We start from the raw sequence: 27504 nt of genomic DNA, 5'->3' as shown, positions 1-27504 counted from the left end.
CTAGGCGCGCCTCTGTGTCCTTTTGCCGCCTCGCCCACCCCTGGATCTGCAAGACTGAAGTGAAATCTGCTCAGATCACCTTATCAACTAAACCTATTACAAAACGAAAACATGCTCATCGTCGTCTACAATCGATTAATCGCAGGTTATGAATCTTGATTGAAATCATGAGACAACAGCTTAAAAGAAATTTCCAAAAGGTTTGAAAGATTTTGATTTAATATTGATTCGATTGATGATGAAACTTTGAATCTAACATAATTGACCGTTGGGTTTCAAAAACTTTGAAGTTTTACACCAACTTCATACATCATCAGTGAAACAAAATACACAAACTTAATCGGAACTCACAATACTTTCAACAAAACCATTACATAGAAAGAAATCTATACCATCATTATTCGTACGGTTCTTGAAATTCAGTTTTTGTTTTGTTGTTCAGAATATCAATGATTGATTATAATTCTCGACGATTAGAACGGGTAGTAGAAGAAGACAATATGAATGAAGAAGACATCGACATCGAAACAGAAGAAAATAAACCACAACTCATTGAACCTCACCCTATGACCATTGAAAGAAATGAAGTGAGTCAAATATCCTTCAACTTCAAGACAACCAACGAAATCTTCTCGATATCTAATCAATTGATTTATCATGATTGATTTTTTTGTTCTAGATGGATAGAATCAAACAAGACCCGAATTATGTTGATCTTTGTCCTTGGACTTCAAGAAAACATTGTAGACAACAACAAGTCGAATGTAAAAAAGTAAACCACCCATCCATAACTAGCCAACCTACATCCGAAGTCCTAAACCCATATCAATCTGATTTCTAGGTACATTATCGACCGGATATCAGACCACACACAGATCTTGGTTTAGGCGATTGTAGTTACCTAAACAGTTTCGTTTTTTCATCAACTTTTCAAAACATTAACTTTTTCTTCTTTCTAAAAGTTAACCAATTCATGTTTATCTTTTTGTTTTGCGTATGATTGATACTTTATATGTAGCATGTCATCGAATGGATACTTGTAGATACCTTCATTGGATGGTAGAAGATCCTGTTTCGATTGAAAAATCCATGAATTCACCTCCAAGACAATTATCAAAACAAGTGAGTTTAATTTCAATCGATTCCTTTTCTAGATTTCCATTCAATATATATATGAAGAACTTTTGGAATCAGATGAGAAAACTCATCACGGCTTTTAAATGATTTCTAGAATCTTGTTCCTGCTCAATGGGTTAATTGTGATTTAAGAGCTTTAGATGTTGGAATCTTGGGTCAATTTGATGTAGTCATGATGGATCCTCCTTGGGGTAAGTTTCTTCAACCGACTAAACCTTCATTAAAATCAACTAATTTTCTTAATAATTCGATTTATCAATTATTCTAGATATTCATATGAGTTTACCATATGGTAAGTAGGTATATACACCTTTTTTCGATTATAGATTGATTGATTTAAATTGATTTGAAAAAAAAAATAGGTACCATGACAGATGATGAAATGTTAAAGATGCCAATTGCACAACTTCAAAGAGATGGAGGACTAGTTTTTGTTTGGGTCACAGGTAGAGCTTTAGAATTAGGTAGAGATTGTATGAGAACTTGGGGGTCAGTATCAGATTTTTTTATACAAGTCAAACTCAAGTAAGAATTATTGATTGGTTTGATATGGTAAACTTGGTGATTGGATCGGGGGTTTAGGTATGAAAGAATTGAAGAAATTGTTTGGGTCAAGACTAACCAATTACAAAGATTGATTAGAACGGGTAGAACGGGACATTATCTTAGTTGAGTTTTGCCTCTTTCTCTTGTTTCCTAGTTTTTGTCTGATAGCTGATCATCTTGGGTTTAAATTATCTGTAGATCATAGTAAAGAACATTGTTTAGTAGGATTTAAACGGCCTTTGAATAGAGCAGAAGGAACAATGACAGCTGAAGAAGTTCAAAACGCTTTGAGTTGGGTACAGAGAGGTATCGATACCGATGTGATTGTTGCAGAAGTTAGTCTTCAAGTCACCTCAGTGTCACAATGTCATTCATCGTGTTATATCGTTTCCCATTATCTTACGTCCTTTTTCCTGTGACTTGATCGTTTTTAGGTCCGTGAGACGTCAAGGAAACCTGATGAGGTCAGCAGGGCACTTGACCATCTGACATCATATCTGAGAACATCTGGCTGAGAATCATGCTTTTAATATTTGAATCCTTGATTGCTTAACAGATATATCAGATGATTGAACGCGCTTGTCCTGGTGGTAGAAAATTAGAACTGTTTGGTCGACAACACAACTTTCGACCTGGATGGTGATTTTCCTTTTTTCCTTTTTGTGTACTACAAAAAACATCATACTGATTATACCTTTGTTCGTTCGGATGGCTTTAATGATAAAGGATTACATTGGGAAATCAACTTAGTAGTGATTGCTTATATGAGCAGGAAACTGTGAACAGGTTTAATGAGATAAGTATTTTTTAACTTCATCAGACTGGCAGAAGGGGTATCTTGGCTAATAAAAGTTTGGATGGTTATTTACAGGTATCCAGAAAGGAATTTAAAATGTATGACAACTACAAAGAATGTAGGAAATGTCAAGGAAAGCACTTGAAGATTACGATTAAAGGTCATAGTCAATTTGGTTTGAAGAAATTTTACAATTGAAGCTTATCACTTCTGGTTGATGACAGGTTTGTGAGACTTTTGTTTTGGATGTAGGATAAGTTTTGGATTAGTTTGATTGCATATCTTGAAAAGCATTGTGAACTTTGTAAAGTTATTTTTTTTGTATTACTTGATTTCAGAATTGATGATTCATACCTTGAATAGGCTTGATTATAAATTGGCCCCCAGAGGAAAAACTCGACAGAAATCCTTGCCTCTGAGCTGAATTTCAGATTTCCTTTGGTCTAGATTGGTATTGTTTGACCTAACAGATCTTCTGTAACATGGTTTTTGAAGAGCTTTTAGGAAGACTTGGGCGCAGGTTGAATTCTAACATACATGTTCTCTTGAAAAACTAGGATACACTTCAGAATAAGCTTATCAACACTTTTCATGTACTCGCCAAACAACAAATGATACCATAGTTGATCTCATGTGACAGTGCCTTGCGTTCATTTTGTTGTTCTCCTACATATTGAAGTTCAAGTCGTTTTCTTCTGATAGCTACTTCCTCAAAAGCCTACTCATTTTAGGTGGAGTGAACCCCAAGTTTAATGACATACGTTTCAACCATTCTGGAGTTTCAGGTACTCCTTCACTTTCTTCCCTAGTAGGTACTAGAGGTACAAGAGAAATTGTTAATTGAATTTTTCTTACATTTTTCGTCCGACAACATACCCCAAAGCTTACCTGGTTTAACATTGGGATTTATTTCCATCAAAGGATCCTCTAGATCTTCTGTCACCATACGGCTCGTGCTATTCATTCCAGAATCTGAAAATTCGATTATATCCTCCTGAGAGGTTGTTACTCCAAAATCACTAGGTTGAAGGATCATTGAATCATTTTGGTAATCTAAATCTGATGATCCAGTCGAGATAGTCTTTGATTCGGTTCTGATTGGCTCTTTTTTAGGAGAAGGAGAGTTAAGTGAAGAGATGAATTCCAAGTTTGAAACTTCGGAAAAGCTTTTATCAGATTCATAGGAAAGCAAGTCTCTTTCAGGTATCGTATCGGAATTTGATATAGTTCTCTTGGTAAAATTTCCACCTGAATGACTGGTATTTGTATCAAAAAAAGTCGAAGTTTGTCCTACATTCACTTTTCTTCGCTTAGCTGCATTTGAGGCAGCTGCTAGTATGTCAGAAAAATCGTCAGATGACGTCGATCTTTCTGAAGTTGAACTGATCTTTCGATGTGTTTTTGAAATATACCTTTGGAATTCGAATGAATTTCTTCAGAAATTTGAACAAAAAGGTTTGACGCTATAAATCAGTCAAGAGGCCTTTGAAGATTTCCCAGGTGGATAATGCTCATGGCAAATGCGAAAAGATGTTTGATGAGAATGCTTTACTTTGATTTGTTCTCCACACCTCTGATGACATTTGATGTGACTTTCGGAAGCCGGCGTCGAGAACCCTCGATTGACTTCAAGAGACTAGGTATAGTCTGGTATTTATGTTGTAAAGTAGGCATGCGATGTCCCTTGACCTCTAGTGGTGATTCAGGAAATTTTGTAAAAGTGTCTTCTACGTCTTTTTGTGAACTGGGCGCCGGCTCTTTGAAAACAGAATCGTAGCCGAGAGGAACCTTCATTTCTTGGTCTTCGGAATAGTGTTCGCTTTCCTTATAGGAGATGATTTGATGAGGAATGCCCTTACCCGCGCTCTGCGACCCCTCAGATTCTTCAATGGTCGAAGATGGTAAATCATTGTCTGACTGTCGGTCAGTCTTGTTTGAGAGAGAAGTGTGGCTGCCATTGATTTCTCTGGTCAGATCACCTTCTCGAATGCCTGGTGAAGACACAGGTAAAGAGAGCTCTGGCCCGTCATTTTGGTACCTACCGGTCAAAGATCCACGATAGTCAGCTCAACGGAGGTGATGAATTCGAACCCTGAAAACAAATCTCAAGCATCATAGTTTTCACCCCATTTTCTTCATATCAGCTTTGGATGCATGATCACCATTATATCTCGATAAGTGATGTGATATCACGCCATTGTCAATCTTATCTTGCCTTGCAATCGGATCCTCATTTGACTTTAGAAGCCAGGTCCAACTTTTCATTTTCAAAAGACTATCTCTCTTCTCTGCATTCGTGACTGCGGGCATACGTACGAACTGCGATAAACTTTTTGCTTCCGACCAATCTTAAATCAAGATGGACAGGAGGGATCCAAGGACAAACTTGATACCTACGAAGTTCACGGGATTTACCAGATTGGGTATGGACTGTTGAGTTGGCTGCGCTTGCTGGCTGAGTTGAAGGCTCTGGAACGATGTTCTCTTCTAGTAAGCCTCGAGACCTCAGTGGAGGTTGATTGATATGAGAGGCAAAGGTAAACTTGGAGAATAGCTTGTCTGCGGGTATCGATCGATCAAGATTTTTATGAGGAACGTTCTTATTCTTAGTCTTGTTCGGTTTGGTTCGACTTGCAAAAGAGGTTTTAATGAGCTCGAATGATTCATTGTGATCTTCTTTCTACTGGAATGGCCTACTTACTGCAGTTTTGTCTTTGCCAGCTGTCTGAATTGTTCACGGTCATGGTAGGGTAATCAGAAGCGGTCAAGAGCCTGGAAGAAGTTGATTGGGAGATAGTAAGACTAGAGACAAACCTCTTTCCGCTGGTCCAATTGACTGGCATGGTGGCTCGATGAATGCCTTACCTCTTGGATAGGGTAGCTGAGCCTGAGCCACGAGAAAGAGAGAGAGAGTAATCTCAGATGAGTTATAGGAAATGTGGGATGCTTGAGTTCAACTTCAAGTGGGTCAACTTGGTCAAATCAATTGCTTATAGGTCTTTGTCATTCATCTCATCTCTTGTTTACTCATCCAAATGAAATCCATCCTTCATCACATATATCTGATCCTTCTGGTGGCTCATTTCAGCAATCAAATCACAATCAGTACATTTCTACGAGTTCCAGCAAATATCTCGAAAACGTGGTGGTGGTTCTTTGAGCCCACACAAACTCTTCGTTTGACTGTTGATCGAAAGTGAATATTGCAGGAGCCTGACGGGCATATCATCCTTGGATAATCATATGACATGCAGTGCCACTGAGGATCAAATAAGCCAGTGCAGCATCAGACTGCTTCATCGCGAGAGTTGCATTCGAATGTTTGGGGAGCTTTGCTTTGGATTAAGCAGAGCTCGTCGCTGTGTGCTCCTCGCTAGAATTCCTCAGCTAGAGTGAGAACTGATTGGGAGGAACACAAGCGTTGTATCCCCTTTCTGTCGCTGATGAGGGTCCCTTGTCGAGGCTTCATAGTAGTGCACATTCTCAACTGTAGTCGGGTTTCTTCGTATCACGAATCTATCAAAGGCATCGCCTTACGCAACTCAGCGGAGAATAAATCGCACCCTTCGAAAGGGCATGAGGTCAGCCTTAAAGTTGTCGACAACCGTGCCCGCTGAGACATTCTATGTACATAAGTTGATCGACCTGATAAACCCTTCCCCCTTCAGCTCATTACACATAGTCTTCTGCACCCCTAGTACCTTTGCTATGCTTTGGTTGTCCTTCTCCACCTTACATCGTGATCGCAATCAACTCTCCGCGGGGCCCGGTCGCTGGACAGCGGGGAGTGGTCGAGTTTATTTGTATATAAATGCTGGTTGGGTCGTCGCACCTCTCGTAGATCATGCTGGCTGCGCTTGGGAACCAATTCGCACACTCTATGCACACGCTACTGTAAACTCTCCCCTGACGAAATTGGGAGAGTAGATCGAGACCACCTTTCGATTTGGACGAGTTTACTGCGACTCCAAGATTACGGAGAAAAAATTGAACAGAACACTAGCTCCACATCTCCACCAGTACTTTCCATTAAGCCATCAAAATCAGCCGGCTGAATCGAATTCCCTTTCATTCCCCTCAAATGACTACTGAGGCAAACATAAAAATGGTAAGCTCTCCTAAGCTCTCTGTCCACACATTTAAACCACTCAAGTCTCATCATACGTTCATTTTTCTCACTTTCAATCCTTATTTATCTGCAGTGTAGCTTGATGTCACCAACCGATATGAATCCCAACTTTGTATTCCCTGCGATCGAGTCCAGGAAGCCTACTCAAGCATCCTCTCATCAACGAGCAAGTCTTCCAGCTATAGCTCGTAGATTGAGCGCTTCAATCGTCTCTACCCCTGCTAAAGCGTTGGATAAAGTTGAACAGAACTTAAAACAAGTCAAGGAAATCGTTGATCCTAGACGACCAGCCGACATTCAAAACACTCCAAAACATCGCAGGTTTGCTTCAGGTTCAATCCTAGCCTCATCAACACCAAACGTTAGGGCTTCTATCAATCGTCGATTTTCTCGACAACAGCATCAACGCTCCGAATGTAATGATGGAATCTTAAAGTCTTTTGTAGTTCTTACTCCAGTACCATCCTCTCCCAAATTCTTGGGAAGGGGTCTCTATGCCAACATTCCAACAAACAGTGATGGATTCTCTGGCGATCTACCAGATTTCAAGTCGCATACCGTTTTACGTAAACCTAGTGGTCAATTCAACTATCCAGTCCATTGTACACCGATCCCGTCATCCGAAGCGACCCCAATACCTGGTGCATCGATATCAAAGCCTCCATTACCACCCAAGAGCCTCGAGCTTCAACCGAAAATCACCCCGGTTCAACCTCCAGAAAATGTGGAACTAAAGATCGAAAACCTACAAATCGAACCCCTCGGCTCACGCAAGGTTACACCTTCTCCACCTATAAAAACCCGTTCAGTCTCACCATCTTCAGTCAATGATCAAGAAGAAAGTTATCAACCACTTCGATACCGACCACCAGGTGCACGTCGACCTGATTTGATACTCAAAGTGTCGAGCTTCAGACCTCATACAGCACAAGGGATATTAGAAAGGATGAATGGCAATCAAGGAAAGGATGATCGAAAGCGACTTTCTACAGTTTCTAGTGTTTATTCATCGGATTGGAGAGAAGATATTATGTCAGAATATGAAGATCAAAATGAAACCAGCTCAATACCTTCATCTGGTTCAATCTTTCCAAGTTCTTCTTCACATTGCGTTCCTGATCAAATCGATTCGATTTACGAGATTGATGAATCAGTAGAAAAGAAAAAACAAAAAGAATTGATGAATTCTTTAGAATTAGAATTAGGAGAAATTTATCATCTTAAAGAGGTCACTGATTAAGGACATTCAATTATATTGTGATTTTGATTTCATTTGTCTAGTTTTTGGAAAACAAATTTTTACTTGGATTGTCTTGAGAGATATCATTTGGATTTACCATTCTTTTTTTTAAAAAACAGTTTCATTTCTTGATTTCTTTACCCTACTTCTGCTTTATACATAATCTCATTTTCTTGTGTTTAAAAAGAAACTTTCACTAAAATTTTGAAGAAAAACTTGAATAGATTACCCATTCTTAAAAACATAGCCTCCTTTGATCTTTGTCTTCTTATAAATGATGTCACCTATATCACACTGTGCAGATGTAGTATTTTTCCACCATGCAAAATGATTAAAATTAATGTCAAAATGATTAAAAATGCTGTGTTAATGCATAAAAATGCACTACTAATGCACCATTCATGTGGAAAAATGCAGCATCAATGCAGTAAAATGCAGTGTTAATGCACACACAAAATGAATTCAGAATTCTACCTTTTTCAATTTTGTTTGTCCTTCAGGTCAATCATTTTTCACTTGGGAAAAATACTACATCTGCCCAGTGTCACATATCTGTTCATCATTGACTTCTCTATATAATAATCTGTATTTTTACAAAAGAATTGATTCGCCTGCTGGACAATGTGAGAAACCCCTCAGTTTCATTGTACTTGAGTTATTCAGTTGATTTTTTTAGCAACTCGGATACAGTCTCTTTTAACTGATGTGAAGACTATAGATGCATTTGGTCCTGGATTACAACAAGAGAGATGTTGAAATCACTCTAGTTGACATGAGAGGAGGGTGTTCTCCTCAGACTCAGCATTTATCATTTGAAGCACCACATGAATTTCACGTTTTCAAAAAAGAACTCTTCATCTTGAAGATCAGTTGAGTCCAGTTCTGGCTTATCAGCTTATGTAGATGAGACCGCACTGATCAAAGGAAGGATACATAAGCTCGATGAAGAAAAATGAGACAAATCAAGTGTGAGTTCAACAAAGACAAATAAAAATAATGAAGAATGTCATAGAGCTTTGCATATAGAGAACCAAAACAATGATTTTGACCAGTTTGGAATGAGAATGTATGAAATGGTACACCCATCACGGATGTCATGAAAGGTACTCTGCAAATGATATATGTGTGAATGTGATTATTTTTGCAAAGAAACAATTCAATGTCCCTTCAGCATTTTCCAGCTAGAGATAAAACCAGATAATACTGGATAAGCCAAGACAGTGGTTGGGTTTATGCGCATCAAGTATGCCAGAACTTGTTCAGGTGAATCCCATGTTTCACATTCAAAAAGTGGAATTCTTAACAAGTGGACAACTTCCACAAGATCCACATCTTTCCAACCAGCCATGTAATTCTTCAAGAATTCCCATCCTTCACTCAATACCCCATCATGGTTTTGGATTCCTTCAAGATCTTTTGTTTCTATGATGAATCCAAGCAATGAGGGTATCAATTTCAATTTGGCTCGACGTAGTGCCCTTCTTAGATCAGTTGTTTGAATGCCAATATCACTGTGGTCCTTGAGTCTCTCTGTCAATTCAGCTATCATCTTATCGTACCATACCTCAATGTCTATCACAATCCTACCACATGCCCAAAGTTCTTTTTTCCCCAGGCTTACCCATCTTGCTACATCCTTTGAATTGCCCAAAGGATAGATGATCTTATCATCATTTGAAATCATCACTTCCTTTGCATCAAATTTGGATGGGTGCAAATTTGTTTCCTCCCTTATGGTTGTTCCTGTAGGTTCTTTCTCTGCTTGGGCCTCTCTCCCTTGTATGCATTGAAATCTGGATGAAGATGAGTCAACCACTGGATAAAATTGGTATTTCATGGGTCTATCCAGGTTTGGTTCATGGGATGTGAAACCTTGGTTTGGTGTCACACCTAAAGCATAATATCTGTGTAAATTATGAGTCACAACTTCACCATTGGGCAGAGTGCTTGTGAAAGATCCTTGAGGATGATGTGTTGCTGTTTTGTGTCTAAGAGCTTGAAGTTCACATCTTTCACAGGTAATTGCTTTGTGTTGAATTTGTGATTGGTCTTCCATAGCCTGTTGGAATTGCACACTTGGGGCCTCAATGTACATATTGACATGGTTCTTGAGTCTGGAGGGTGTTTTTTCCTTGGATGGGTGTTTGAAAACTGGATTCTTTTTGATTCCAAAGGCTGCTGGGAAGGATGTTTTAGTTGGAGATGCATGTCTGGTAGTGATTCCAGATGGTGGGGCAAGTGTTAATGATAAGGAGACCATGTGATCATGTTGTGGTGTCTTCCTGGGATCTGATGTTGATGTCCCTAATCTCAATGTAGTATCCAAACTTTCATCAAGAACCCCAGGTTTTGAAAGGACAGAGGATATTGTGATGAACAGAAAGCTTGAGGGGAAGTGAAAGTGAAAGTACATTGGTGCTTGATGTTGGTATGATGTGGAAATACTTATAGAAATCTTCACTGAATGATCCAAAAAAAGGAATAGAGACTACACTGAGCTTCAAACCTAGAAAATGATACTGAAAATTGAGTTATAAAGGGTCTTGCAAGAGAGAACTGAAGCACTTTCAACAGTGTCTTATTAATCATTGGTGTGTAGATTTTTCTTGCAAGAAAATTTCAGAATAAGATTCTGCATCAAGTCTCAAGTATGGGCCAACAAAGGGTGATCCATGAAGAGTTTCAAGTTCTTTTACTCTACTTTACAACCCTTCTGACAATGGATTTCACTTCAAACATTTCACAGCTTCCTGTAAGCTTTATACTAAGGCTATGTCAATGGAATAGCCCTGACCATTCATAACTATTTTATGGAAACTGTCACTGACTACCCAAACTGGGTCACCTGAGTCTCACATCAATAGTCCCGTCAGTTCTGGGACTTTGGGGTGTTGTCCAAGTGTGGCAAGGCACCTGCTTGGCCCTGAGCAGCTTGGGTCCAGTGATTCTAGGGGTGTCACTCAGCCTAATGATCTCATAGCTGGTACATAGCCCTATCATATTCCCTAAATATCAACTCTATATTCTGAAGGCTCTAGACCTAGGATCAATTATGAGAACCTGGAGGTTGTTTCATGATATGAGTATAAGTAACACAGCCACTATATCAGGGGGTTTCAAGTCAAGAAATTTACGGTATTTTACAGTCCAGTTGTCCAATGTTGCAAAATATACTGTAAATGTAAAAAAATCAGAACACCCAAAAGGTGTCCCAAATGCTGTTGACTGTACATTTGCAGAAAATAAAACACTGTAAAATTTAAAAAACTTGTCTGTTTTTTAAAAAGTAAAAACTTGTCCGTTTTTCAAAAAAAATCACAAAAAATTTCTGACTTGAAATCCCCTAATACAGGATTGTGATACTGTAGTATAGTAGTGAGTATTCATTACTTTTGTCATCCCTGAGCCCTGTGTACAGGACCACAGACTAACAAACACACATGTAAATATATGTAATACATTGTAAATATATGAACCTTGTCTAAAACCATGAGAATTACAACTCATGGCTGAATTTCAAGAGTCACTTAAGCAACAAGACGTACTATGATTTAACTAGTAATAGTAATCCTAACCCAAACCTAACTCAAAGAAAAGCAAACCTAAGCACCAACCACAAGTTGACGCCTAGGTCTGGAATATATAAAGTCATCTTCTTGCCACTCTAGAAGAAGAACCAACTTATTACCATTCCACAATTCCACAATTCCACATCACAACTTACTTGATTCTTACCAAGAGCATTGAGTGAAGTGATTTTATTGTATTTGATCTTATAGTTCTACAACTTTCCTCAAGCCCTTGTAAGCTTTAAAGTGGGGCTTTTAAACTAGTGGGACTATATAGTTATAAAACCAAGCTTTAGAATTGCATAGGATACCTCCTGAGTTGAGTGTAAAGTATCTGGCGGAACCTTTGATCAATCAGAGTGTAAAGTTCTGCAGGCTCTATTACCAACAGAGCTCTTGAGTAAGCTCCTTTGAAGGACTACTCTCCCACCCCCCTGGCATTAAATCCTTTCTTTAGAGGTCAACTAACCAAAGTCTTCACTTGTGTGTACCAAGTGAAAACCTAGTCAACCATTATTGTATCCGCATTTCACCTGTTTTAGTGAAGAGTCAGCCAAACAGTAGCTGACCCCTCACAACTTTACTATGAATAGTATTGTAACAGTTTCAAATATACTTTACTTGAGGATTGGACCAGCTGTAATATCTTGAGTGAGTTTAGTATTGAGAACTGCAGTATCATACTACAGTATATCATTGCTTTAGCAGTATCAGAGTATTGGTACCAAATTTAATTGACCACACTCCTTGATTACCATCGATTGCATCATGTTTCATAAATGTCCTCCTCTGATAATCCTGGAGACTCTTCAAGGGTAAAACCAAATCCACACCCCACTTTCCTCTATCACTGTTCATCACAAGTTGGCTTGATTCAAGCTTCTAGCCTTGAAATGTCTCAAGGCACATCAGATACTTCACCAAACTCCCAGACTATAACAATTGAATCAAGGCAAGGATCAGCTTTGGTATTGAGCAATAACAACATAGATGCTCAACATACTTCAGAGGTTCAGAGAAAAAATGTGGTACAGAAGCAAGGAACTAGAGAACAAATACCAGGTCCCAAACATGCAAAACAAGAAACTCAGGTGAGAAATAGTTCTTGAACTCGATTCATTCAGGATGTACTGACCCTTCTGATTTGATTCTTCAAATAAAGGTAAGACTAATTTGTGAATCAATCTTCCTGCCTAACAGTATCAATCTTCCTCAAGATTCTGACATAGAAAACTCAAACGTTCAACCTTATTCCAGCACTCCAAAACCTACCTTTGATTTTCTTGCTATATTTCTCATCTTTTCAGACATGGTCTGGTAAGAATTGGACATCTACGTATAGAAGAGCTTTTTTAAAATTGAAGATGATTCTATTAAAGCTGGTTCCGGTTCCTGTATGACATTGACAACACACAAGTGGCAGGAGGTTTCATGAAGAAATTATATTTTGTAGTAACGTAAGAATGAAGATACAAGATCAAAAACAATGTTCCCATGATGATTTCATTGTATGAACGGATCCACTAGATCGATACAACCTTCTTTTGTATCTTATCTGAATCTTTGGATAACACTGCCATCACTCTTACCTCAGCGCTTCTTCTTACTGGTAAATCTTTATCACCTGGTCCTTTGAATGATGCATGAGGTAAGGTCATGTGTCCTGCTGCAGCACTGTCATATTGTACAAACATGGCCACCTCGTCTGTCTCTTGATTACTAAGCCAATACCATTGATTATTTGGGTTATAACGCCATTGCATAGAAGCGGCCCTTCCAGGACCTCGCGGGTTGTACGCCTGTGGATCTTTTTCTATGTCTACAGATCTCCAATCACATAGTGCCAGTGGATCCTTTTTGATGACTTGAAGAGGCCTCCAGATATTGATGATGACAACTTTATTGGCTTCATCCTGAGCAAGAGTCTTAAACCTTTCTGCTTCTTTGTTATCCGATCCAAGAGCAACATCAATAGCATTCAATATGGCACGTTGTGCACCTTCCGGGGAGAAATCAGCATGTACACTGGGCACAGGTGCTCTACTGCGACCTATATCATCCAAATTGGCCTCTCGATCTCGAAGCCGCGATTCGAAGGCAACAACTGCATCGGCATTGGTCCTGTGCAACATCACTCACATCAGAACACAGTCATGAGCGAATGATTCTGTATGACATCCTCACATCTTCTTTACCAGCTCTTCAGCAGCTGGCCTGAGCAATTCACCATACTGATGGTCATTCTTACAATCTTCAAGCCCTATGACTTTGTCCTTGACGTAAGTAAATCCGTGTAAGTCCAATTTGAATTGATCCTCGACCCCGCGAACGTCATGGACCAAAACCTCTTTTATAACTTGTACTCCTTTTAAATACTGCATGTGTGCATTTCGTCCTTGGTCTCTTGCTGGGCTAAATTCTAGGGATACACTCGGGTCAAGATATCTCAACGTGCTTTTGACATTCAAGACTTCTGATGATTGATGTCGCGAGAAGTCAAGGTTAGAATAAATTGAAGTTAATATCGAAGGATCCAAGTAAAATTTACGAACCACCTGGAACCAGACCAGTAGGCACTGCAATGAGGCAGCGCAGTACAAGATGTAAGGCTGCCGAAACAGTGATTAAATTTATGCGAAGATTCATTTGAACGCGAGATTGATTGATTAATGAGATAAAGTAAAGAAAATTTATTTTCAAAAACGTTGAATGATAAAGAATATTACGAAAAGCTTGCAAAAAAATGAGAGTGATTAGCTATTTTTGATAATTAGGGTCAGGCTCGTGATTTATGAATTTGATGATACCAGTCAATTGACATAATCTCAGCCTCATTTATACCTACCTCACAACACAAAAGCATCAGCTACGAAGATTTGTGAAACCAGCGGGCAAGTCGCACTTGACTTGTTAATTAGTCCCTCGCTCCTTGTGATGACCTCCATCCCTAAGTTCTCACGGTGACTCGAGGAGGAAGGGACTTAGTTGGGTTTGCAGGCAAGTAGGGAACAAGGAAAACTGATTTTAAATTCAGACTTGTATGGATGATTTTGCCTAAAGGAGTCTACGTAAAGAACTATCAGTATATTTGATGAATAACATTTTACAAAATAAGTGGCTTTAACAACCACAAACTTGAAAGTTATATACAAACAATACATTTTGAAACCAAAGAAAATCTATTTCACGTCTGTTCTTTATGACGTTATCTATTTTTCCGATTAATTCCCTCACAACAATAGCTCAGATAGCTCAACACCAAAGGTTAATGAAACCAGCGGGAAAGTAGGTAACGAAAAACGCGGGTTTCGATAAAACTAGACTTGTATGAGTGATTTCACTTAAAGGTTTTCATTTGAAGGACCATCAGTACATTTGATGAATATCTTTTTAAAATAGGTTATTTATCAACCGCAGACTTGAGTTAGAAATAAACAGCTTATATAACAGTACGTTTTGAAACAAAACACAATCGGTTTCGTGTCTTTTCTTTGATTCTGACCTCAACCTTATCTATTTTCCCGATGACTTACCCCACAACCCACCAAAGACTGGTGAAACCAGCGGGGAAGTAGGGAACAAGAATTGCACTTTTGATAAATCCAGACTTGTACGAATTATCTTATGACATCACAATACAAATACATACTCGCCAGAGATGTATGAAACCAGCGGGAAAGCAGGGAACAAGAAACACAAGTTTCAATGAATCCTGACTTTTATGGACGATTTTACCTAAAGAACCATCAGAACATTTGGTGAATACCATTTTGAAAATTAGTTGCTAATCAACCGCATACTTGAGTGGTAATTCAACACATCACGTGACTAAACGTTATACAATCAGAATCTGTTTCACGCCCTCTCTTTGATTGCACCATTCACATCGTGCGGATTCTGCTTTTCCAATCACGAAGACGTCTTGTTTTCTTGAGCAGTGTCCTGCTTCCGAATCTGAAAAGCGGAAAAGATAAATTTATGTGCTCTCTCCTTACAACACAATCCTTCTTGCTAAAAGTTACTAAATCTGTCTGGTAAGATGGAGGCAATGCGTGGTTCAGAAAAATATCCGCTGCATCCTCCTATGGCAATTGACTCGACTGTTTCCCGATTCGGTGCCTTTTCAGGGTCGCGCACAATGTGAGGAGAGTGGACCAGAGTGGAACGCTCGGATTTTTGGATCCGAGGGATGATTCAGTGATTGTAGTTGGCACGGTGGTAGTTGGAATGAGTTTTAACTTAGGGAGTCTGAGCTGGCCAAGGGTAGATCTATAAGCGTAAAGACAAGAAAGTTTTCAGCAGCTGTCTTCTAGATTTATCTGTTTGATCTTATTGGTAAACAAGCTAGTTGATGGTTTTTGAAGCAAATCTGTCTTTGTGATCTTTGCTCTTTACTATTTCTAAGTATTTTCTGATGTTTTGCCCCAATGGGGGTTTAAAAGTGATTTGGTTGACTGAAAATGGTTGGTCAAGGTCAAAATTTACTTGGTCTATATACCATACAGGCCTTTTACTAGGTCCAGTGGCTTGTTATTTTGCCCACACAGTTTTGGTGAAAACTTGAGAATAACTCCAGATATAGATGATCTGAGTTGAGGGTCCCACTCGGAAGCAGCAGGACTTCAATTTCCCCAGGTAGAATTTGGAAAGTCTTCTGCTGCAAAACTTTTTCATTGAGTCCTTTTTTCCCCTATTAAATCTCATGACTTCTCATGCCAGGAGAGCCACATTGCGCGTAGGTCCCTACGCAGGCCTGAGAGTTTTACCGCCTGAAAGTGACTTTGTTAAGTTAAAAAAATCATCTTATTGGAGTCCATTTAAATCCCATTGAAAAAAGAAAGAAAAACGAAAGAAAAAAGAAAGGAAAAAGAAAGAAAAAAGAAAGAAAAAAGAAAGAAAAAAGAAAGAAAAAAGGAAAAAGAAAGAAAAAAGAGAAAAAAAGACAAAAAAGAAAGAAAAGGAAAGATCATTCAACTTATTATGCTAGATATTTCTACAAACTTACTTCACTTTGCTAATCAAATCATTCAATCTAATTCCTCAAATCAATGTATCATTTTTTTCTTCATCAAGAATTCAAATTCGAACTTTCAAAAAAGGCTTTTAAATCTTCTTTATTAATCTCTAAATCATGATCAGATTTAAGATGACGTTGTACATCATAAACCCGATTAAACCTAACCAAACATTTCTTTCCATTTCGATCATTCAATAAATGATCAGAAGGACAACTAAATCTTCTCTTTGAATGATCTTCATTAGGTTCATATCCCGTTCCGGTCAATAATGAAAGTTGTGTTAATTTCTCAACTCTTGAATTCGTTTTGGATTTCTTCTTCGGCGGTTGGATTTCTTGAACTTTTTCTAGTCTTTGGGTTTGATGGATTGCTAGTTTATGACTCTGTAAAGCTCTAAGCGATTGATAAGATTTACCACATTTTATTGACTCTGTATCAAATTCATCACATTTGAAAGGTTTAGTTGATGAAGGATTGATCGAATGCGATGGATTTGAAGTTGAAGTCAGTTTTTCAACAGATCCTTCTGAATCTGATTCATTTCGTTCAGGATGTATATTTGAAATATGTTCACGTAAAGATTTTTGATTTTTAAATAATTTAGTCCCATCACATTTCCCAAAAAAACATCTAGGTGGATGTAATTCTTTTGTATGAATTTGTAAATCACTCCAAGTTTGAAAACTTCGATCTTGAATCGATTTCTTCATACAATCTTCATGAATACATGTATATCTGAATTCTGAATGAGTTTTTTCATGTTTCTTTAATTTACTTCCTGTTTCAAATGATTTTTTACAATTCTCATGAGTACAGATGTAAGGTTTTGTTCCGGGACTACAGTGGATTTCTGAATGATGGGTTCGAAGTAAATGATGTTTTAAAAATTCTCGATCACAAATTTGACACTGAACTCATATACGCCATCAACCGAAATCAAAATCAAAATTAGTTTCATCTTTCCAAACTTCAGTTCCAATTGATATTTCCAAAAAGAAGTGAAAAAAAACTAACAATGAACTTCGCTTGTCCCTTCTTTCCTTCGTGTATACTTTCTCTATGAACCTTCAAATGTTGTTTTGTCCAAAACCGTTTTGAACAAATATTCGTTTCATCGTCCATTTCTTTCCATCCACATTCAAACGGCTTTGATTCTTCTGGTAAATGCATTCTAATATGAGCTGTTAAATGGGTATCACGTCTATACGTTGCTGGACAATGCGGACAAGCATGAGGTCTCTGTTATCGAAATTCATTGAGTCAGTTGGATTGACCGCATTCAAGATAATTGCAGCAAGAAAACGAATCAAGGGCGATGAACGGTTGACTCACTTCGTTTGTATGACTCCTTTCATGCTCTTTGAGTCTGATAGGTTTAGCATAAGTCCTCGTACAGCCAGTCCAAGTACATTGATACCGTTTTTTGTTCTTCGTTCCGAGATCATTGGCTCGATTATTTGATGTTGAAGTTAAAACTCCTTCTATGATTTGAATAGGATCGTTCGAATTACATTTTTGAGTTAAAACGGATGAATTTGAATCTTCTGATAAAGATCTTTTACGTTTTTGAATTGATTTTGAACTTGGTGATCTGTATGAGCTTTGGGAAGAAGAAGATGGTGATGGTGATGATGAAGTTGAAAAGTGTTGAGAAGTGGTTGAGATTGGGTATAAAACGACAGACATGGTTTCCTTTGCAATGAGGTGTGTTGGCGGTTGATCTGGTTCAAGTTTCGCAAAAATTTAAAACCATGAAACGACTGCGGCTACATATACGCTAGTTACATACATATCACATTCCGCAGCCGATCGATCACATGATGAACCCTTTAACCCCATCTCCTTTCGTAAGATCGAACCTTCATCAAGAACACAATATGGAAACTTCAGCTTAGTACTCTTTCTTTGTATCAACATTCTAAAATATAATTTATTCAATTTCTTAATATCATCACCTTCATCCAATCGGTTTTAATTGTAAAAATAAATCGAAAAGATGTTAGGCAAGTGGTCCAATTCCATTCCAGTTCTACTCAAGATTAATTCAATGCTAATCTGATTTGTTTCCTTTCTTAGTGATCGGATTAACAGGTGGAATCGCATCAGGTATCTCTTGCCCAAGAACTGCTTCTAAATCATGAAGAGAAAATGACATTGACAGTCGATTTTATAAACCTCATTTTGACCAAAAATCAAATCCAATAGGAAAATCAACAGTTTCATCAATTTTAAAATCAAACAAGATACCAATCATAGACTTAGATTTAATTTCCAGACAAGTTGTAGAACCAGGCACGAAATCACTTCAACAAATCCAATCACATTTCTCACATATCCCCAATATAATTAATTCAAATGGTACTCTAAATCGTGAAAAATTAGGTTCAATCATTTTCGCAAATCCAACAGAACGTAAATGGTTAGATAAAACTTTACATCCTAAAATTAGAAGATTAATGTTATTTCAAATTTGTAAACTTTGGTTAATGGGTTCTAAAGTTTGTGTGATTGATTCTCCTTTATTAATTGAAACTGGTATGTGGAAATTTTGTGGTAAAGTTATTTTGGTTTATTGGTAAGTTCTTATTTATCTTTCTTTTTTTTCCAATTCGTGATCAATTAATGCCTTTGTTTTTTTTCTAATTTTTAGTTCAGAAGAAATTCAATTGGAAAGATTAATGTCAAGAAATCAATTAGATAAACCAACAGCACAACAAAAAATTCAATCACAATTACCATTAAAATCAAAACTAATTTATTCTGATTATATTTTAAATAATGATCACGATTTAATTCAATTAGAATCAAAAGTGAAAGATTTAATTCAAAATTTAAATCAAAGTCATTCCAAGTTACTTTGGATTTTAAATTGGTTTTGTTTCCCCTTTACTTTTTTAAATGGATTCTTAACTTTATTGTTTCGTTATTATTCTTTTAAGTCTAAACTTTCATGATCTCTAATAATAATGAAGTCATTCTTGAATTTGATTTGAAAGTTATTCTAACTAATCAGTGCATCCATCAAGTTTAGTGATCAAGCTTTATACTTGTCTGAAGAATCTTAATTGAATGGGCGTAAGGTTTTGTATTGCACAACATATCCAACCATACCATACACCTTGCGGTTCTATCTGTTTATTCTATAAGAGTGGGAATGATGCTAAAATCTGATTGCAGATGGGTTCATGGCTATTGTGAACCCAAACCAAAGAGAATGAAATGTATACTGAGTCCAGAGCGTAATCGTAAGAAAGTGACATGGCTAACAATTTGCAGCAGTTTGTATCTTTGTCTTTTGGCTGACATTCTCTCCCACCTGACTTTTTATCGAATCAATTTCCATCCATCCATCCATCCATCCATCCATTATCATTGAAGAATCTATATCACATTTTCCTGCGACGCACCATGGCCAGTAGGCACGCTAGCCAGCTAAGCGAAAAGATCTGGACCCTGCGCTCATGCGCGTTGGCGAGTTTCCGCTTGTGCAAAGTTTGGGATCTAGTAAGCTTATCGACGTACACGTCACAGGCCTTATTCATGACCGTCTACACACAGTGGAGACACGTCCAGATACTGCGACTTATGCTCTGATCCTCTCCGAGGTGGGAGAGGGCCTTAGTTAAGCTTATGTTCTGATGCGAGGCGCCATGGCCAGTAGGCGCACTACACTCTCCGCTCAGCAAGGTCAAACACTTCCCATCACGCGTTGGATTACATAAGTGTCCGTGTTTTCGCTCCTCAGAGCGCATATAGTTTTTTTTGGCGGGGAAAATTCTTTCAAAAGTCTATTTTTGTTTTTTGCCCCGCCAAAAAAAAAGGGGGCTACTAAAAAGCGCCCGCAAATGAAACCTGAGACCGCCCGCTTTTAGAATCCGGTGGTTACTAAGATTGTTGGACTGAACTGTGGTTCAGTCCCGAGGTCCTGATCTGTGTGATCGTTGGAATCCAATCAAACAGAACCGGGCGGTCTTGAAAGTTATCGAGAAGCCCTCAAAACCTCCCGCTACACACATCTCATCCACCATATTGATCGTTAACTTCAACTGGATTGTTAAGCTCTGCTCAAAAGACACTCAAGGCTCTGAGCTGTTGTGACCATTCAAACAGTTTAATGGGGTTTGATCCCTCACTTGGTCTGGTCAAAGTTTCAAGACTTGCCAAATGAAGAGACTGGCAGACATACGGGCAATTCTAGCTTCATCGAGTCGGAATCTAGGAGGAGGGTGTAAAAGCCTTTTGGTTTGTACTCAGGATCCCTTCCTAACATCAGCCCCACCAGCGAGCCCTATAAATATTGTATGAACTCTAGAGTCTGGTTGCACACAAGTAGATCTCTGGGAGAAGCTCGGCAACTCGGGTGGCAACTTGCTATCCAGGTTGTGAGATGTGTGTACCGGGAGGTTTTGAGGGCTTCTCGATAACTTTCAAGACCGCCCGGTTCTGTTTGATTGGATTCCAACGATCACACAGATCAGGACCTCGGGACTGAACCACAGTTCAGTCCAACAATCTTAGTAACCACCGGATTCTAAAAGCGGGCGGTCTCAGGTTTTATTTGCGGGCGCTTTTTAGTAGCCCCCCAAAAAAAATGCGGCAACTATGTACGCGTACATATGTAGTTTTGAATACCATTGTGCAAAGTTTGAGATGTAGTAAGCTTATCGACGTATCAAGCCTTATTCCCTCATGACCGTCTACACACTCCTTCAGAAGTGGAGTCTGAGATTGGTCGAGATACTGTGGATGATGCTGTGTGCGAATTGGATTTTTGGCTCGCGTCATTCACCATCCACGTGTGCACATGGTGTGATGGGCCATGGCTTATGGTAGGTACAGCGGCGCAGTATTCGAGTCTTAATCCATGTATAGTTCAGACTTCCTGAGCATCAATTCAAGCCGTTTATATGGCCTACTAGTTCTCAAGCAACGTAGGAGGTTACGTAGGATGTTATCTTCATCTCATACCGATCAATCCTGCGACGCGGCAATCGCCAGCGGCACCCGAATATAAAAGGTGACCGTCCTTCTTGACTTTCACATCCCAACCAGCTTTCTGACTGTCCTTTACATTCATCCTTAGACTCGAGTAACTTTTCGAGATATTCATCCGTTCTCCTTTGCCTTACGCTATATTCTTCGGCAGTTATACAGCCTATCTGTTGCCCAGTGTTTCCTAAATTTACAAGCCTGAGCTTTACTCTTTGTCTCACACCACCAGTACACTCACCTACATTACGCATTTTTGACCTGAAGATGAAGTCTATCCGTATCATTGTCCCTTGCGCTCTTATGATTGCCTGTGGATTGGTCGACCTAGGCCACTCTCATCTCAACCCTAATATCAAAGAGACAGTGGCCAAATCAGTAGCCAGAGAAATGGAAGGAGATGTCAATGTCAACAAACCTGTCATCTATGAGGTCCACAATGGTCACCCAGAATATCCTTCATCAAAAATGCTGGAAGAGGTTTATGTAGACAAGAACCACAAAGTGGTACGAACTGCCGAGGGTCACAATCATTTGACCGGTGATGTAGAAAAATTATCGGAGTTTGAGAAAGCACTAAAAAACATCGCAGAACAACAAAATCTGCCTTCCTGGTTGACACATACATTCGAAAAACCTTCCTCGTTAGTCAAATCAGCAGAAAGATACGCAATGAGAATTCTCAATTCAGTGAATGAGATGAGCCCCGAGGATAAACTTGAATTCAACAAGCATTTGGAAAATGTTGGACCCATGCTCGATCATCTCTTCAGCAATGAGAATGACAAATCTCCAGAATTTGGTTTCAAGGAAATAGCAAACAGATTCTTCAAAGAGCTCAACCTCAGTGAGAAGGAAAAACTTCAAGTGAGGAGAGAAATGGCCCGTGGCGGATGGGTTGCCCCCGAAAATCTCCACTTCTTAGAAGACATCATTGATAAGAATCCAGAATCAAAGCATTTGCCTTCCTCAAGATTATGAGACAAACAATGATCCGAATAAATCATGACACTTAATTATCCTGGGATAGATAGATCAACATCAATGCAGGATAATTATGAAAAATAAAATATCTATTGCCACTTCCCTCTTAAAGAAGTTTAAATGATAAGGAGCCATGGTTCACTCTCAATTGTTTTCACCTTATTTTCTGCACCTATTGTTTGCAACCATTGTTTTCCTTTACATATATCTATTTTACTGCAGGATTGGAGCATTGTTACTCATGGATGATAAACCTACACCAAACCCATGCAAGTCTCATCAATCTTCAAAAAGGGTGCATATGAATGATCTCTTGACCTCATAGTCATCTAGATATATGTATTTATTTACTCTCATTAACATTGATTCTTGAGTTGTAGATGGAATTCAGTGACTATTGCACATGATATACTACAATGGAGTTTATTGAACACATATCAGGACCCTGGAAAGGTATAGTGAAGCCTGAGGTCCTGGAAAAGTGGTCAGCTTTTGGCCCAAATTCCTACCAAAGTCCACATGTGACAAATACGGTGCTTTGGGTGTTTTCCAAAACATATGTGACCATATGGGAAAACTTGACCAAGTCCCTCACCAAAGGCCTGCGGCTTGAGCAAGGGAATTGCCGCTGAAAATAGAATCCTTGCCTGAGAAGTAAGCTGCATTGGCTCAAAAACCGCTACATTGAATTCTCCATTTTGTTTCTAAATGAACCATGCTTGATACAAAATACAATGAGCATGGAAAAGGTCCATTTCATATGATACCATTGCAAGCTTCTGATCCAGATCCTGAATTTCTGACATTGTGTGATAAACTATAAGTCTTTCAACATTTCTGAGCAGTGAGCCCACTTAGGGCCTGTATTTCTCAGAAATAGGTGAAAATGACCAATCTTTGATCATATTAGGGGAATTCCAAGAGGAATATGGAGGAGCTTGCAGCTTGAGCACATGTAATGGCTCTTTGCCATTCCTCTTTTGTTTTACACCAAGCTGGGTTTATTGAGCCACAGATAAAATAAACCATTGTACCGGTTTTTGAGCCAATGCAGCCCACTTCTCAGCCTTGAATTTTTCTTAGCAGTAAGTCCCTTCCTCAAGCCTCAGGCCTTTGGCAAGGGCCTCTAGTTGAGTTTGCCAGATGGGAAGCTTTTTAGCTTGCTAGATAAGTAGATGTCACACATTGATTTTCAGATAAACCCAATTGAATAAACCTGGCCAATCCTAACTTGAGTAAAAATAGGGTAGATTCTTGGACCTTGTCCCTGATGCACAAAAAACAGTCTATGTCTTTCCTTGCTCCAGATGATCAGACTTTGTATTGATGAAGGGTAATGGCTACTTTTTGCCAATGAAAAGATGGACCAAGGCAATATACAAATAAATAACAGAAACAAAGCTGTCCAAAGAGTCTCTTTGGACACATTCACTTTGATTAGCCCTGTTTTTCTCCAAATGCTTTAGTTAATATCATATTTCCTTGCTTGCTATGTACATATCTTCAAATCATTTTCTTAGCTCTACTACAGGTCTTTTCAGTTTTCATGCAACTGTACCAAATGTTTGACCATATGATTGACCTGAATATAATTCATTTTTTTCTTTGGCCATCCATGTTTATTTCTTGATTGAAGGAAGAGCAAAGTTTCAAATCGGTTTGCTCTTTCCTACTTCTTTGTTTCTGCATCTCTTTTGGTGTAGTCAATTTCTACATATCTCTTGTCTCTTGCAGAAAGAAGACCATTGTTTCTCATTGCCACAAAGCCATTCTTCAAATTGAAGTGAAATATTATACCAACCCTTGTATCATTCACATCAACATCAATCATACCTTGGTCATGACTTGCAAAAACACATCAGTACTCTGAAAAGAAAGCTTGGACAAATCAGTGCAGTCTCACAGACAATAATTGAATGGGGATAAGGTTTAGTATTGCACAACATCCAAATATCATACACCTTGCTATTCTATCCGTTTATTCTATGAGAGTGGTGATGCTAAAACACATGACGAGCTAATTCAAATCAGACAAAAATAATCAAAAGTATGTAAACAAGATAAAATATTAAAAACTATGCTGAGTGGGGATGATAACTAATTATGCATTGAGAGAGAGATATATAAACAAGGTGAAAGATATTGAGGGTGGAATCAAATGATAATAATACAATATAAGCAAGAAGATAAATTATAAGACAAAAAGTATGACTGCAGAATACATTGAATTCGGTTTGTGTTGAAGAGAGGAGATGATTTTCAAGCTGAAGAAGGCTTGTGTGCTTGAACTGATTTGCGACCAGCAATCACTTCATCTTCAACTTTTCGGGCCCAGGCTTCTGATTCTTGACGTTCAAAGCCGGGTATAGTTCCACGAATAACTGCGTCGGGTTGTTTGATCGCAAATGGGTTGATAGCTATCGTACACCCAAACCAAAGAGAACCGAAGCATGAGTAAAACCAAGGGTGATCTGAAGAAAACGAGATTACTAACAAGTCGCATCAATGTTCGCCAAACTATGGTTCACAAAACGATGATTTGATTCATCGGCCCTGACTGCATACAAGACATCGATCATCTTTGCATCAGGTAGCAATCTCCAATAATCTTTTGCGATCTGTGGAGCCGGCATATTTTCCCTGCATTGTATGGTTGATTTGTCAGCTTGGGGGACAGACTTGGTACCAGGATGATTGTGAAGAACTTGCCATTCAGGTAACCTCCCAGTCTCAAGTTCACGGATGGCAAGTGAGTAAGTCACCACCGCTTCCTCCTCTAGTATGCCTACAAATCTGTGAGCTGCGCGTGGAGAGACCATGTAGGAAAGAAAGAACAAGTTGGCGAAGACACTGTTGACAAACAAAGTAAGGGATCTGATCATGGGTCAGTCTTGTATATAAACAGTCACAATGATGCTTCTAGTCTGTCGTCAGCACGTACCCTTGAGCACCCAAGACCATGGCACGAAAGATGATTCCAGGCTGTCTGATCTTCATAAATGTCAAAAGATGCATCTAACCCATAGTAAAACCAATCAGCAACCAAATTAGAGACGAAAAATTTCTTAGTACAGAACTACATACTCTTTCGTTTTCAGCCTCTTCTAACAGAGTCCTGATCCAGCCACCATCTCGACCGGACATTCGAAGTGATTTAAAGTGACGCACTGTGTCGTAAAGAAAGATCGAAATCTTGTCAAAACAACACTACCGGTCTTTGTAGCGGGATTCAACTCACACATCGCTGCCACCATTCCTGGAACACCAGCAATACTTTCTAGAAAAAGGATTCTAGCCCTAGAGAAGGATGATCGAAAAGTTAACAGATACTCCAAAGGATGAAAACAAAATGCTGGCTTACATCCATTGTTGAGGTGTCCTGAGTGTGATTAGCGAATCGTAAAAGGAGAAAAGAATGCGATCGAAGTCAATCAGCGTTCATCATATCAAGTAATCAATGGTTTCACGCTGAGAAGTTTGAAACCTTTGATGATATGTCTATGAAAACTGGAGCTCGTGAGGCACAATGATGTAGGTTTTGACACTCACATCACTAGACCAGCTTTCCTCATCTCACTCAAACTTTTACCGCTGTTTTCCTGGTGTTCGATCGGATGTTTGTAACGAGTAGCAGTATCAAACCCGAATCTGATAAGTTTTACTAAGCCAGCCACAATTCGATCGGAGATATCTTTGGGTTCATGTCGAACGACCTATGTAGGTAGAAATCCAACACGAGTCGAAGGCAGGATAACAACGATATATCAGCGAAACTACTCAAGTCACTGGAGGACTATATGCTGTAAGAGGGCGCATATATCCAGACCAAGCCACCTCATAGTAGATTTGATTAAAAAGTCAAATGGAAATTCAATTTTATTGTTTACCTTGACTTGCTTTAATTCATCAGGTTCGTAAACCGGATGAAATAAACACCAGTCTTCATGCGCTCGAGATGGGTCAGGTTTGGTATCGACAGTTGACTGAGCAGAGGATTTAAAAGCGGGTGAATCTGTGTGTGATCGGGAATACATATAAAAGGTTAGAATTGAGGTTTCGGGAAGATTAGATGTAAAAAGATTAGCAAGAAGGTTGACAAGCCAACCTTTGAAATGGACTGAAGTGTTGATAGCTTGATTCTTTTGATCCAGGTCAGAACTTGCTACGGATGAAGTTGAGATGAATAAGCGATTGGAAAGAGAAGTATATGTTAAATGTAAAGGTCGACTTGAGTTGTGAAGTATCAAACCACGAGATTGTCGAAGGAGACGAGAAGAAGGTCGAATGAGTGTTGAGAACATTTCTTTTACCGTTCTCTACTCTCTGGGGTTATTATCCTTGGAAATCGGTCAAAAGTGTAGAAAATATATTTGGATGATGGAAAAAGGCAAGTTGATGGTTTGAAACGAGATGTGCACCGCGCACTCCACTCTGACTCGACTCTCTACATCTTCACTTTCGCTTGAGGTCCCGGCGAGGCCAGCCGGTCCTGGTATGTTTGTCATACAGTATTGTTCAAAAGCATCAATCTCTGGGAACATATTCATCATTCATGACACTGGCTAGGACCCCGGAGAGCTCCTGTAGAGGTGCATGATTATTTTCTTATGTTTGCTGTGAATTGCTCTGTTTTCACAGCATCTATGTACACCGCGTTAAAAACTCTTCACAATTGTGTAGGTATGAATTTCACAGTTAACAAAGTGCTTTGCTCCTGGCCAGGCATTGTTGAGGGAGGAGCAAGGGATTTGGTCAAGTTTTCAAGAATGTAAACTGTGGTCAAGTGTGTGTAGTGTAGGATTTTTTTTACATCATGCACCTCAATAAGAGCTCTCCGGGGTCCTCACTGGCTCAATGCAGAAAGATACGAGAAAAAGAAGGTATGCTATATGTTCAACGCATGATCGTAGCAGGTCAAGTATGTACATGATGTGCATACATGGAAAGCAACACAAAAGAGGAAGAATGGGTTCCGTATCCGGGAGCAACATCGAGTTTCGAACACCAGTTTCTTACAACATCAGGAAACAAGAAATCAAAGTAACGAAGTTGTTCTAAAACCTTCAGAAAAGAATTGAGTCAACAGACATCCGACT

General features: G+C 38.9%; 9 protein-coding genes across 9 annotated transcripts; 4 read left to right on the top strand and 5 right to left on the bottom strand.

Annotated features, from left to right (window-relative positions):
* Window positions 1-91: 91 nt before the first annotated feature.
* MELLADRAFT_41874 (uncharacterized protein) lies at window positions 92-2852 on the top strand (the record flags this gene model as incomplete). Its single annotated transcript, XM_007405303.1, has 15 exons — window positions 92-200; window positions 291-403; window positions 478-587; window positions 680-772; window positions 842-908; window positions 1019-1122; window positions 1232-1328; window positions 1406-1429; window positions 1500-1626; window positions 1720-1805; window positions 1882-2018; window positions 2118-2147; window positions 2240-2322; window positions 2410-2479; window positions 2553-2852. 13 exons carry the CDS (start codon window positions 501-503, stop codon window positions 2622-2624), a joined length of 1077 nt encoding a protein of 358 aa, XP_007405365.1.
* A 127-nt stretch (window positions 2853-2979) lies between these two features.
* Window positions 2980-5322, bottom strand: MELLADRAFT_59523 (uncharacterized protein; the record flags this gene model as incomplete). The annotated part of the gene is made up of 10 exons (XM_007404942.1): window positions 2980-3032; window positions 3098-3145; window positions 3241-3294; window positions 3368-3727; window positions 3892-3942; window positions 4051-4517; window positions 4605-4779; window positions 4877-5038; window positions 5181-5251; window positions 5294-5322. The coding sequence occupies 10 exons, from the start codon at window positions 5320-5322 to the stop codon at window positions 2980-2982; spliced, it is 1470 nt and encodes a 489-aa protein (XP_007405004.1).
* A 1238-nt stretch (window positions 5323-6560) lies between these two features.
* MELLADRAFT_102287 (uncharacterized protein) lies at window positions 6561-7848 on the top strand (the record flags this gene model as incomplete). The annotated part of the gene is made up of 2 exons (XM_007405304.1): window positions 6561-6587; window positions 6682-7848. 2 exons carry the CDS (start codon window positions 6561-6563, stop codon window positions 7846-7848), a joined length of 1194 nt encoding a protein of 397 aa, XP_007405366.1.
* A 1156-nt stretch (window positions 7849-9004) lies between these two features.
* MELLADRAFT_102286 (uncharacterized protein) lies at window positions 9005-10261 on the bottom strand (the record flags this gene model as incomplete). The annotated part of the gene is made up of 1 exon (XM_007404941.1): window positions 9005-10261. The coding sequence occupies one exon, from the start codon at window positions 10259-10261 to the stop codon at window positions 9005-9007; it is 1257 nt and encodes a 418-aa protein (XP_007405003.1).
* Window positions 10262-12940: 2679 nt separating this feature from the next.
* Window positions 12941-13798, bottom strand: MELLADRAFT_59520 (uncharacterized protein; the record flags this gene model as incomplete). Its single annotated transcript, XM_007404940.1, has 2 exons — window positions 12941-13538; window positions 13602-13798. 2 exons carry the CDS (start codon window positions 13796-13798, stop codon window positions 12941-12943), a joined length of 795 nt encoding a protein of 264 aa, XP_007405002.1.
* A 1360-nt stretch (window positions 13799-15158) lies between these two features.
* On the bottom strand, window positions 15159-18122 carry MELLADRAFT_76642 (uncharacterized protein; the record flags this gene model as incomplete). Its single annotated transcript, XM_007404939.1, has 4 exons — window positions 15159-15686; window positions 16423-17343; window positions 17450-17674; window positions 17768-18122. Coding segments are annotated over 3 exons (1438 nt in total), but the record flags the coding sequence as incomplete, so codon positions are not given.
* Window positions 18123-18504: 382 nt separating this feature from the next.
* Window positions 18505-19389, top strand: MELLADRAFT_33140 (uncharacterized protein; the record flags this gene model as incomplete). The annotated part of the gene is made up of 3 exons (XM_007405305.1): window positions 18505-18541; window positions 18641-19010; window positions 19086-19389. Coding segments are annotated over 3 exons (711 nt in total), but the record flags the coding sequence as incomplete, so codon positions are not given.
* Window positions 19390-21691: 2302 nt separating this feature from the next.
* Window positions 21692-22405, top strand: MELLADRAFT_59518 (uncharacterized protein; the record flags this gene model as incomplete). The annotated part of the gene is made up of 1 exon (XM_007405306.1): window positions 21692-22405. The coding sequence occupies one exon, from the start codon at window positions 21692-21694 to the stop codon at window positions 22403-22405; it is 714 nt and encodes a 237-aa protein (XP_007405368.1).
* A 1911-nt stretch (window positions 22406-24316) lies between these two features.
* MELLADRAFT_74045 (uncharacterized protein) lies at window positions 24317-26789 on the bottom strand (the record flags this gene model as incomplete). The annotated part of the gene is made up of 10 exons (XM_007404938.1): window positions 24317-24825; window positions 24903-25048; window positions 25118-25258; window positions 25350-25423; window positions 25493-25575; window positions 25647-25705; window positions 25770-25787; window positions 25958-26121; window positions 26296-26420; window positions 26514-26789. 10 exons carry the CDS (start codon window positions 26707-26709, stop codon window positions 24668-24670), a joined length of 1164 nt encoding a protein of 387 aa, XP_007405000.1.
* Window positions 26790-27504: the final 715 nt, after the last annotated feature.

Source organism: Melampsora larici-populina, assembly GCF_000204055.1.
Source record: "Melampsora larici-populina 98AG31 unplaced genomic scaffold MELLAscaffold_3, whole genome shotgun sequence".
Lineage (NCBI taxonomy): Eukaryota > Fungi > Basidiomycota > Pucciniomycetes > Pucciniales > Melampsoraceae > Melampsora > Melampsora laricis-populina.
The sequence above is the reverse complement of the archived record's forward strand: the minus strand, read 5'-3'. Positions and strand labels throughout refer to the sequence as shown.